A 12,642-nucleotide genomic window follows, 5' to 3' on the forward strand; every position below is an offset into this window, starting at 1 on the left:
TTCAAAGTTACAGGCTACTCTGCAAAAACTAAATTTCTTATTTTTCTTTTAATAGGTCCTGAGAAAGTAAGCATTTCAGAAGCATCTTCAGATGTCAAAAAAAGTAAAGGAAAGGGATTTGAAAATCTCCACTGCAGAAAAGCCAGGTTGCCATTCATTCTTGAAGGGAACAGCATTAATAAAGACAGTGCAGCTACTAGAGTCACTGAAGCTGTCAGTGCTGTGGCTGAAGATAGCATCTTACAGCCTGAAGAGAAGTCAGACCAGGAAATACAGAAGGAATTACCTGAAAGAGCTGCTTCATCCTTCAGTACTACTAATCTGACCAGCGAGGTTGAAAATTCCTATTCGGCGCATGTGTTAGAAGATGTATCTTTAACCGAAATGGCTAAAGAGGAGCTGGGGCCTCCGTATGACCCAACGGTGAAACAGAAGAGTAGGACAGATGGAGAGGATTGTGCAGGCGCCAGGAAAACTGACCCTCCCTTGCAAAGTGAGCAGGCAACTACAGGTCAGTACGCCACAAATTTGGCAGAATCTGTTCTGCAAGATGCGTTCATTAGGCTGTCACAGTCGCAAACCACTTTTAGCGAGGAGGCTGCAGTCAGCATCTCCGTAGGAGGCTCCTGTAAGTCAGAAGACGTATCTGCTGCACGGTCGTGGAATGAACTTCCAAAGATCGTCATCGTGCAAAGTCCAGACAGTTCTGAGAATATATCCGACTGGCCAGGGTCTGCCTTCCCCAACCTGTGCCACTGGCCGGAATCAGAAAGTTCTGCTGAAGTTTCAGATTACTTTGAGGAAGAACATTCAAACGGACATGGCCAGAGCGCCTTGGAAGTGGCTCTGGCTTGTGCAGCCACTGTTATTGGAACCATTTCCAGTCCCCAGGCTGCAGAAAAATTCAGGCGGGATCAAGAAGCCACAGACTCTAAAAGCGGAGAGGTTGATAATGAAGAGCTGCGTGCAGCATCTTCACAGCTGCTTGATGACTCTGCTGGCACAGAATATTCATTTCCATCTGCGCTGTGTGGCATGACTCAAGTAGCAAGTGCTGTAGCCGTCTGTGGTCTGGGGGAAACGAAGGAAGAGAAGTACCCTGCAACTTCAAGTGGACTTCTGTCTGCAGCTCAGACTTCTGCAGCCATTACTCTTCATTGCAGCATCGCTATAGGAAGCAGCATGGAGAAGCTAAATGACAGCATTGCAGAGGCACTTCTCAAAGAAGCATCATTAATTTTGACAAAACCCAACGCATACAAAAACGTAGGGCATTTTATGGAATCCTTAAATGGAAAAATTATTGAAACAGCAGCAAGGCCACAGATTCCACACACTGATGAAGTGATCAGGGATGAACTTGCGCAAAACTTATCCAATATTATTCTACGACATTCTATTGAAGAGGTTAGAAAGAAGAGACAGCTACATCCCCGTTCAGAAAACGGCTCCAGTACACAAGACTTTTTCATGGAGACTGCAAATGAGTTGCTTTTTAACGTAATATATTTCACTTGCAAGAAGATGAACGATATAAGACAAGAGTGTTCTCTCTTTTCTGAAGGCACAAAAGCAGAGAAAGTAACAAGAGCAGAAGGATGGTCAACAGAGGCCACAGCCCATGAAACTTCACACAGCCCTTTTGATCTCTCTGTTGTTAAGCCGTTTGGTCCATCCTACGGCACTGGTGCTAGCAAAGATCTTGGAACCATCACAAACAGTAGGAAAAGTAGTATGAAAGATGCAAACAGCAAGGAAAGTGCCACGCTGAATTCAGAACCAACAAGCAGAGCTGCAGGGCTTGTTGCAAAAACATCTCCCAAGAAAAGATACCTGAAAAGAACCGCACGAGAGTGTTACAAGTCCCCAAATCAGAGTAACAATCATCAGAAGAAGAAAGACTACGGATCATTTTCAGAGAGAGAAAATACCGTCGCAAACAACAAATGCAGGCACGGTGTTCAAGAGCAGCTGTCTGCTGGTGCCACCACGAATGCAGAAAACCAGGCCAAGCATAAGTGTGACGCTGCGCTAAGTAACGATCAGGTTAGCTTGGCTTTGTTAGGAAATCACGTCTTGCTTCCTTCTCAGCCTGTGCTACAGGTGAAACACTCAAGGGACAAATATTGTATAACAGATTTTGCAGAAGAATTGGCAGAAACAGTTGTCTCTATGGCAACAGAAATAGCTGCAATTTGTCTTGAAAATTCAAATGGAAAGCAACCGTGGTTCTGTGCATGGAAGAGAGGCAATGAATATCTGGTGACCCAGAGTTTATCATGCAGAACCATGAAAAAGAAAAAGGAAACCCATGCCAACGGTTCAATTGTTCGGAAGCACAGAGCACCTAGACTTAGTGAGATCAAACGAAAAACAGATGAGCATCCTGAGCTAAAGGAAAAGTTGATGAATCGGGTAGTAGATGAATCGATAAACCTTGAGGACACGCCAGATTCGGTCAATATCTTTGCAAATGAAGTGGCTGCCAAGATCATGAACCTCACTGAACTCTCCATGGTTGACAGCATCTGGCAAGGTCCAAACCACCCCAGGAACAGGCTGCACTGTGAAAGATGGAGCCGAGCCAAGGCCTCGAGCTGCGAGAGCATACCGGAGGAGGACTCGGATTCCAAGGCCTCTTTCAGTACCCTGGGCCTAATGAACCCCTTTGGTCAGTCTGTGAGCCAGACAAGTTCTGTCTCAAAGCAATCTAGTTGTGAAAGCATTACAGACGAATTTTCAAGATTTATGGTGAACCAGATGGAAAATGAAGGAAGAGGTTTTGATTTATTACTGGATTACTACGCAGGGAAGAATGCAAACAACATCTTAACTTCTGCTTTGCAACAGGTAGCCAAGAAGAATGGCCATCTTAATGTAAGGCCAAGTTGCCCATCCAAACAGTCCAGCACAGAAAGCATAACCGAAGAATTTTATAGGTATATGCTAAGAGAAATAGAAAAGGAAAATAAAGATAACGTATCTTCCCCTCGGAATTCAAAGGACTGGTGCGGCAGTTTGCTACCCCCGTCTCTGCGATCACCGTTTTGCTTTAGGCAGTCGTCAGTGCCTGACGGCAGATTGTCAGGCTCTAAGCTAACCGTTAACATCCCAGTTAAGGCAAATTCATTAGACGGGTTTGCCCACCATCACCAAGATTCCTTGAGCGTACAGCCCGTCAGTACCGTGGCTTCTTCAAGCCTTTGCAAGTCTGACTCCTGCCTGTACCAAAGATGCAAGACGGATCAGATAACAGATATGCTGATTCATGAGACCTGGGCAAGCTCTATTGAATCTCTGATGCGCAAGAACAAAATCATAGCAGATGAAGCAGAGGCAGCAGAGGCGGAGCAGTTCCACAGTGATTCCCCACCACATGTGGAACAATACGCGAACAGACTGGCTGCAAACATTGTTGAAAGTGGTAAAAATTTAATCGTTGTCCAGCAGGATTCCTTTGATTATGCAAGCCGAGAACACGTGCTGGAAAGCAAACATCCCCCAGGCGCAACTCAGATTCAATCAACAGCCAAAAGGGATGGAGGAAATTTGGAGGAGAACAAAGAGCACATGAGGAGCCCTGGATGCCTCCCCGCAGGTCAGCACAGGGAAGTGCCTTTAATTCAGATAGAAACCGACCAGCGAGATGAGCCAGATGCAGATTCGGAGTCCTTAACCTCCTGCGGCCCTTCTGGAAAGGAGCATCAAAGCAAAGCAAAGCCTCCAGAAGCTTTCGGTGGGAAACACATGGCTCCCAGTTCCTTACTGAATAGGTAAGTGACAAAACAGCAGATCAGCACATTGTGCTTGTTTTAATTTCCCTGTAAACATTATTTTGGTAAAGGAAGAAGATAAGAAGGGGAGCACTTTTAATGAAATAAACAGGTTATAGCTCTGACTGCAGGTTTCTAGGGGCATAAAAATCACCCAGTGACATATCACAGTGCTGATTTCTGGAGCAAATTTACATTGAATGTGACAATACATGGTCCTGAGACTCAAATCTAACACTGCACAGACAAGTTTCCCTGTACAGATATTTAAGTCTTCTGTAGTCAAGACAGGAAAGATGGACAAAGTTGGAACTTTCATTTAGTGCTGGCTGATATCTCAATTTAAAAAAAAAAAAACAACAAATAAAAGTCAGTGTTAGTGTGAAACTGAAGACAGCAGAATTTGACCTGTCGTTCTCTGCTGTGCTTGGTCATATAACTAATGCTTTGTGTACCTGGAAATAAAATCAGACGTCGAGAGCTTGAAGTTCAGCTTTTTGTTCACAGTCTGGAGCTACAAGTAAAAAAAAAATTCTTTAGTGGAGGAAACAAAATTAAAGAGATCTCTCATTTCCTTTGGTTCAAGACTTCTCTGTTAGCATTTAGATAGAGAAAAAGAGTAAAATTTTGTTTCCTGGGATTTGTACCACGGCCTACCACCCTGTCCTTGTGGCTGGACTCCCTTTGTTGAGACATCCGCAGCTTGCTTTGGTCAAGGCGCAGCGTGAGCCCTGCAGTAGGAGAGTGCAGTGAAGATGCTGTGGGTGAGACGGGGTTAAGAGCGAGGTGCTCTCTCAAGGCATCGCCTATTTTTAACTGTACTTCATTGTATCTCTTACTTTAATGGTACCTAAACTGGCGATTGCATGGAGCATTTCAGCACCCATTATCTCAGTGCTGGGAGGAGCACAGGTGCCAGCGTTATAAACCTTTTTGTAGCTTATTTTCTTCTAGGCAGTGCTTTGTTTTGGCTTTTGACACAGCTCTGCTCAAAGTGAGAAAGCGTGTACTTTCCTGTGTATGGTGTAATTAGGTGAATAATTACCATAGCGTCGCTCTTCTTCCCTGCTGATTCTCCCCCACTCACCTTCCTCTTCCTTCGAACGCAACCCGCTTTTAGTAAGATACATTTAGAATTCTGCCAATTTAGAATCTTGAGTGTTTGAAGTCATTTTCGTACAGTTTGAGCCCTTTAATAACAACTTTTCCTCTGCCTTGGGTGCAGAGTTCCCGAAGTGGCTCTGGGAAGTTGAGAGTGGTAGGATTGGTGGGGCAGAATTGGCATCCAGAGGCTACACCTACCAAATACCTATATGATGTAGGTGTGAAAGCATCAGCACCCATTGCTTTGATCCATTGCTACCACAAAGGAGCAAGCAGACATATAGTTAATTAGAAAAAATAAAATAATTTTTAAAAAAGCCGTGCAGGCCTGAGGAAGAGGCCTTCAGCAAGGCAGGCGCGGGGGGGGGGAAGAGTTGTTTTTTGTACGTAGGCAGTGCAACAGACCCAGTCTTGTCACAAATACAGAAACCGTTCCAACCGACTGTTCAGAAGTAGGGAACTGTCAGTTCAAAGCATCACTCGTCTGAGATGTGATTGCATAACCAGTGAAAGAACACAAGGCCCAGAGTGCCAAGTAACGGCCCCCACAGACACCTCTCGTGTTTTGGAACACGTCTTAGGTGCTACCTAAAATCTGAAAAACGCCACTACCCTGCCACCTGGCTGCTCAGTGCCTTCGTCTCTCTGGAGATGGTGAGTTCTGTACTGAAGGGCTCGCGGAGGACAGCTGTCGTGGTCTGGCAGATGCTGACCGTCTGGTAGAGCAGAGGCCCTCAGGCAAACGGCTCCCCATCTCCCTGCGCGGGACACGGCCTCTCTCCGTCACATCCAGCAGTAACGCAGCGACGTCTCGGCTGTCCGCAGAGTGAGCGTGGCCAAAGATCTCTGCAATGATATTCTCTCAGTATATTCTTAATCAAGTTAATTGCTTGGGAGCAATGGAATTTGGGGGATGACCTCCTGCTCTAACTGAAGACGAGGCACCTCAGCTGTAACTATGGATAAAAGTCTGAAGGCAACATCTTCTCTGGAGGGGTCCTGTGAAGGGTCACCAGCACACCTGACATCATTTTACTGCCGAAGTTGCAAAAGCAGACCATCCAGTAAATACAACAAAACTGCAGTTTTGCTTTAGCTGTTATTCTGGTGCCGCGGTGATATAGTGAATTCTTTCTTATCATTGAAAAAGAGGGGGCTTGGATTATTGTAGGCTTTTCTGCCCACACATCAAAAGTTCCCTGGTAAGTCTCACAAAGTCCAGCTTGGTTCTGAAAAGTTACCGTAAATATCATTTTAATTTTCAGTTTGTCTGCGCATTTGTGGGAGTGTGTATATATAATGCGTCATATAAATGTGTGTGTGCGACGTATATCGAATGTGCAGAATTATAAAGCATTTTTCCTTAACCCTGTGTTTTCAGTTTGAGCTCCACGTTCAGTGTGGTTTCTGATGACTTGCTGCACATCTACCTAGAAAAATAGTATTTTGTCCTTCCCTGACCTAAGCTGCAAAGATCCTAAGAAACACAGAAGGCTGAGAGCCATTAGTGGTTCACAGCCCACAGTACTTTCCTACTTTTACTTCTAGACCTCTTTTGGATCTACAGTGCTAACAGAGTAGAAAACTCTGGTATGAAACTTACTCACCCATCAGTAGGATGGGGATTTAGTGCCAATATATATTTCCAAGCAATGCTGTCATTATGCACCAGCATAGAATCACAGAATCACAGAACGGTTTGGGTGAGAAGGGTCCTTCAAAGCCCACCCAGTCCAACCCACCTGCAACGAGCAGGGACATCTCCAACCAGATCAAGCTGCTCACAGCCCCGGCCAACCTGGCCTGGAACGTTTCCAGGGATGGGGCATCCACCGCCTCTCTGGGCAACCTGTTCCCACATATTTCAGCCACTGATGGACTGAAGAGCATTGAGCAGTAGGCCTATGCAGTGAGCAGTTCCTTTTGTACATGTAAAATCTTTTTGTACCAGTTAAACCTTTTCTATGTGTATTTCAGCATAAGGCTTACTTCGTTTTGTGTTTGTTTATAGCAGTCATAAGAAGATCCTTCTTTAAGAGCATCTCAGACCATATGTTCAACTGGACTTTGTGTGCAAATTACAAGCTTGCCCAGTCTCTTGCATCTGTATAATCTTGCAGCTCAGTTGGCTTTAATGAGCAGCGTTGCCTGAAGACCGGCGGCAGCAGTTTGTTTGCCTGTATTACAATATCAGTGTTCCTTCCTTATCGCCCTCCCAGCAGCAGTCCTCAGAGCAGACCGGATGCCGAAATCACAGGAGAGGCAAAAACAGCGGAAGAGTTTCCAAACCATCTCAGCAGCAGCGAAGAAAGCACTGGCAGCTGGTCCCAGCTGGCTAACGACGAGGACAATCCTGACGACACGAGTAGCTACTTGCAGCTCAGCGAGCGCTCCCTGAGGTACCCATGTTGTCTGTTTGCAGTGTACGATATGGTCCAGTCCAATGATTTGAGTGCCGTGCATCGGGAGTGAGAGTCAACAGCTTGAGATTTATCCTTAATGTTGTGAAGAAAGCCTAATGACAGAGTTAATTCTCTTTATTTTTTAAAAAAGGGGGGAAAAAATAGCCACATTCTGGTTCTCAGCCAGGTCTTTACTATTGTCGAGCAGCTAGGTTCAGGCAAAACCTGGCACCACTCAAGTGGCCTAGTCCTACAGCGAAAGGGCCACTGGACAAGCTAATTGCCACGGTCTTTCCTTTGATTTATCTCCTACTATTTGCGCAATATTTATTTTGGCATCGCCTTAGCTGAGATTGACGAGACTGGGGTTCCCGCTGGGTGTCTGTGCACTGAGCACAGAGGCAGAGCCCTGATGGGCTCAGGCTGGCACAGGGTAGCAGATGACAGGGGACGACGGAGTTCCCCCTGAGCAGGCGTAAATTCCAGAGCTCCCCCTGCACCGCGCCGCTTTGTGTTCCTATCCAAGTCCGGACACGCATTTTAAAATGTTATCTAGCCCTTAGAGTTTATATAAAAGTGATGTGAGTTTGACTTCAGCCCCTTCACAACTTCAAATTGAGCAAGGCTTTTATCTTCACATTCCCTTAGATTAGGTTTTAAAATATTGTCAGGTAATTACATCGTTCTCTTGGGTATTGAGGCGAGAGGGAGGGAAGACAGTATGGGAATGGAGCAGGGAAGAGAAAGAGTCGCTGTCAGAGAGCACTGCTGGCCAGCTGACAAAATACTGAGCCAAACTGCTCTGTCAGTGTGGGTGAATGTTCACCCCCTTATTAGAGTATCAACCTTTAACGAAGCCCTTGGGCTGAGAGAGCTCATGTAGCGTGCCTTTTGGCTCTGCCTTGAAACAGAAATTGCTACGGCGAGTCTGAACGCATGGCGTGCTGACGCTGACTCAGAGGGGGGAAGGAACTGGCTAATCAGTCCTTCTCCTGTAAGGAAAAATACAGTCGGGTGCTTTTCCAGAAAAAATGAAGTGGTTCGAGTTGACTCGCCTCACAGAACTCGTTTGTGCTCATTGATCTGCAGCCAACAAATTGACAAGCTGTTCATGAGCCTATTGCAATATCTGCAGAAGCACTCACTGACAAATTTATAATACAGGGAACCGGTACTATTTTTCCCAAAGATTCTCAGGTGTAATACTTAATTCTTGTGAAGAAGTCAAAGAGAATACTTCTACCTTTTAATGGTCCCGATGAGCACTGGCTTTGATTAAAATCTCAGCCTTTCAGAGTAGTCAGAAACACAAGGGGTTGTCACTGCACCCGCGGATTCCCTCAAACAGGTCAGGATTTGGGGTGTGATGTAATACACTGAAACTGCTGCCCGTTACACAGGGTCACCCGGCAGGGAAGAAGTATGAGGGGCAACCAGGCGCCTTGCCATAACTCACCACATCCAGAGGCAGCTGCATCTCTGCAGGCTTTTTCCAGGGCATCCCCGTACCTGATATCCTTCTTCTCAAGGACTCATGCAGAATGGTTTTTTCCTTTGAGGCCAAATGTTCATTGCCGAAGCTGTTCACAAGAACGCAGTGCACTTTATTTTTTAACTCCACTTTACAGCATCACTTGATCCATGCTCCATCTAGAATGATTTTAATAAAAGCCTCGTTATCTTGAGCAGATCAGTGTGCTTCATTCTGGGAACCACTTGCTGAGCGCAGTCGATTTTGTGGAACTCTGCCTAACGGGGGGCAGCCTCCTCGCTTTGCTGTGTACATAAATAAATTTAAAAAAAAAAAAGATGTATGGAGACATGTTCAGTGCAGCTTGGCACTAATATTTAAACTTTTGCTTTGTCAGCAATGGCAACAGCAGTACAACTAGCAGTCTTGGCATTGTGGACCTGGAAATTTATCAGGAGAACGTGCCACCTTCTCCTATGATTAAGTAAGTAGTCACTGAAGTGAGACTTGATGTTTAGTCTAATTTTAACTGCAAATCGCTTACGCCGTCTCAAACGTGCCAAGCCCTGCTTTGCACCTGCTGCTGAGCCTGCCGGTAGTTTCAGAAACAAGCAGGTGTCCATGCAGCGTGGTAGTACCGGACGGTGAAAGATTGCAGGAAAGCCCACCCGGGTGGAGCGCTCGGGGGAACATGGACCCGCCAACCACTCTGCCTAAAGGACAGTTTTCTGCGGTGTCGGTTTCTCATTGCGTGAACCTTCCTCTCCAAGTAACCTCAGTTATCAAAATTCCACTGTAACAACAAGCAAGGTCAAGCAAATAAGGATCAGTTAAAGTCCAAGGAAAAAAGTCTGATAGCATTCTTTCCACGAGTAATAATTTGGCCCAAAGTAAATCTCACCTGTAGTTTCTGGGCCTGTTGCTACTGAGTATGCAATGAAATTATCAAGAGATGTGAAAGTACCTGCCTAAACGTTGTGGTGCCCTGAAGCCTGGTACAACCTGCCAGCTGGTGATGTCACAATGCAGTCAGGGCATGGCCACTGCAGATGTGTATGGGCTGTACATCACGCCTGTAGCGTGGAATTTTGTGAAGTCAGTGACACGAGAAGGTCATCACCGCTCTTTTTTGGGGAAGAAATCTGGGCATTCGTATTTCTGTAGTTACGTGTGTTCTCTTTTGGCTGCTGATGCGGAGGCTAACCTCGTTAAAACATTCCTGTCCTCACAGCAGGCAGCGATGCCTCCCACACACATTTTATTCTTTCCTCTCACGTCTTGCAGCAACCACTACACGGGTACATAGGATCTTGATTCTTTGACGCCTTGGGGGAGATTCTGCAACCCTGTGAATGAGGCTGGTAAGAGCAGCGTCCTCCCACGCTAGAAACAAAATTTTACACTTGCTGCGTTCCCTCCGATTGAGGGCAGAACGGGACAGTTTGGAAACGTGTCCTGTTAGCGCTGTCCCTCCAGGAGCAGCGAAAGGAGGGCAATAGCCCCGACACCCATAGTGAATTCGCAGTCTCCTGCCACGTGTAGATGAGATGGATGTTGCGTTCAGAAGTGGAAGCCGAAGCAGTGATCTTGTGCCTGGAGTTCATTTCCTGTAGTTTAAGAAAGAGCTGATACATAAGAAATTAAGATCTTTGGAAATTTTTGCAAAGTGTAAGAAGAATTTGTTTATCCAAACAGGTAATATCTTTAAAACCAGCAGTAGTTGAAGTCACTGACAGTTATGATTGTATTTGACTATGAAAGATAAAACTAGAAAGCAAGACTGGAAAAGTTCAGCCAGGGAGATGCAGACAAAATGCCGACACTGGAAGTTCAGTATTTCCCCCCAGGATGTGAGACGTGCCGTGTCTTACTGTGATGTCATTTGCTTGTCATTATGTAAAGATACACAGATCCTGGTCAAATGCGACACATACAGAGGGCAACCAGTACAAGTACGTCATCCTGTCACAGGAATAAAGCTGCAGTTCCCAAAGCTTTTCCTGGTTTACAGATTAAATAAGTGAAATATATTCTGCATTTTATTATTTCATCCTGTGTAACTCTTTTCTTGCAGTTTTCTAGGTCTTGCATTGAGGGAGACGTTTATCCATCGTGAAGCAGTGTTGTAGACTGTTCCTAAATATTACTAATAAGCTTTGTTGTTGTTTGTTTCTAAGTGAATTAGTAGAAGAAAAGGTTTTCCTTAAAGAACAGACAGAAAACACAGAGGGTAAGTTGAACTGTAGCAATTAAAGCACACAATTTGAAGTTAACACAGGTAATTGCACCGTAACAATTGGGATTGTTTTTCCAGAAAGTACGGCTGGGCTTTCGGTGGGAACAGCCCATTGTCACAAGGACCTACTGGTGGTAAACTTTGATCTGGAACCGGAGTGCCCCGACGCAGAGCTGCGAGCCACCCTGCAGTGGATAGCTGCTTCCGAGCTCGGAATTCCAACCATCTATTTTAAGAAATCTCAGGAAAACAGAATTGAAAAGGTAGTATTTACAGAATTGGGCATGCTATTAATTCCCTTTAATCACAGCAGCAGCTATGATTTATTGAAGTTACTGAGCTTAAAAGCAGATGTAAAAACGTCTTCATTACAGTAAGATGGCAGTGCTACTGAAAGGGAGGAGAGGATTAAATGTGTCAGAATTTAAGGTATGTGAAATATTCAGAAGCTTGTCCATGGCACAAGAAACAGGATCACCATCAGACATTCCCCAAAGCCTCCATAACATGCTTTGATGGATCTGGTCACTTTTCCATACCAATGAGGCATTGGGTACCAATGCCCAAGGCAGAATTAATGGAAAGTACTCCCCATCTGCAGCACTGTGTCCAGTTCTGGAGCCTCCAACATCAGAAGGACATGGACCAGCTGGAGAAGGTCCAGAGGAGGCCATGAAGATGCTGAGAGGGCTGGACCAGCTCTGCTGTGAGGCCAGGCTGAGAGAGCTGGGGCTGTTCAGCCTGGAGAAGAGGAGGCTCTGGGGAGACCTGAGAGCAGCCTTCCAGTGCCTAAAGGGGGCTGCAGGAAAGGTGGGGAGAGACTCTTCAGCAGGGCCTGGTGTGACAGGACGAGGGGTCATCGTTTTAAAATAGAGGGAGGCAGATTCAGATCAGATATTAGGAAGAATTTTTTTACACTGAGAGTGTTGGAGCACTGTCCCAGGTTGCCCAGAGAGGTGGTGGATGCCCCATCCCTGGAAACATTCCAGGCCAGGTTGGCCGGGGCTGTGAGCAACCTGATCTGGTTGGAGATGTCCCTGCTCCGTGCAGGGGGGTTGGACGAGATGACCTTTGAAGGTCCCTTCCAACCCAAACTATTCTATGATTCTATAAAAGAGTCCTTTACATGGCTGCATTTGAAGGGTTATGTGGAGTTTAAGCATGTAGCTTAAAAAATAAAAATCACTTCCATGTGGATATCACACATACAAAGTTCAACTACTCAGTGCCAGCAAGAGCTGACTGTGCTGCAAGCCATCAGTTGGCTTTAAGATGTTCAGCTTTGAAATTCCTTAGTCCTTGTGCAGGTTCTGCCCTGCCCATAATCCAGCCTCGGGCAGGTCTGAACTTGTGCCTGGCTGTTCATAAATTGCTCCTGCTGGGGATACGGTGGGATACAGCAGGGGCCTGGCAGTTCCTCCCTCATACATTTACGCAAGATCTACCATAGCCAAATGCATCGGCTTTAAAGTCACTTCATGCTGGCAGAAGGAGACTGCTGCTCACCGAGGAATGTGCCCACTGCTCAAGTGTACCTGAGAGACAAACTGCAAAAGGAAAGATAAGGTATCTTAGCTCAGGTTCACTGTCTCACATTACAAGACAAGACTTCTGCACCAGAGCTGGTGGCAAGTTCAGAGGGTAGGCAGGATGGAC

At 45.8% G+C, this 12,642-nt stretch overlaps 1 protein-coding gene across 4 annotated transcripts in view; it reads left to right on the forward strand.

Annotated features, from left to right (window-relative positions):
• SPHKAP (SPHK1 interactor, AKAP domain containing) overlaps positions 1-12,642 on the forward strand; it is a 49,365-nt gene that overhangs the window by 32,966 nt on the left and 3,757 nt on the right. Inside the window, exons 6-10 of one of the 4 annotated variants that reach the window (XM_086754490.1) lie at positions 56-3,773; positions 7,097-7,276; positions 9,148-9,234; positions 10,928-10,980; positions 11,065-11,249. In XM_086754490.1, coding sequence (XP_086610616.1) covers positions 56-3,773; positions 7,097-7,276; positions 9,148-9,234; positions 10,928-10,980; positions 11,065-11,249 — 4,223 coding nt within the window. Of the gene's footprint in view, positions 1-55; positions 3,774-6,997; positions 7,277-9,147; positions 9,235-10,927; positions 10,981-11,064; positions 11,250-12,642 lie in introns of all 4 variants that reach the window. The other 3 variants (XM_086754491.1, XM_086754492.1, XM_086754489.1) reach the window with 3 other exon arrangements.

The sequence above is a fragment of the Chlamydotis macqueenii genome, chromosome 9 (assembly GCF_036417535.1).
Source record: "Chlamydotis macqueenii isolate bChlMac1 chromosome 9, bChlMac1.mat, whole genome shotgun sequence".
NCBI classification, from domain to species: domain Eukaryota; kingdom Metazoa; phylum Chordata; class Aves; order Otidiformes; family Otididae; genus Chlamydotis; species Chlamydotis macqueenii.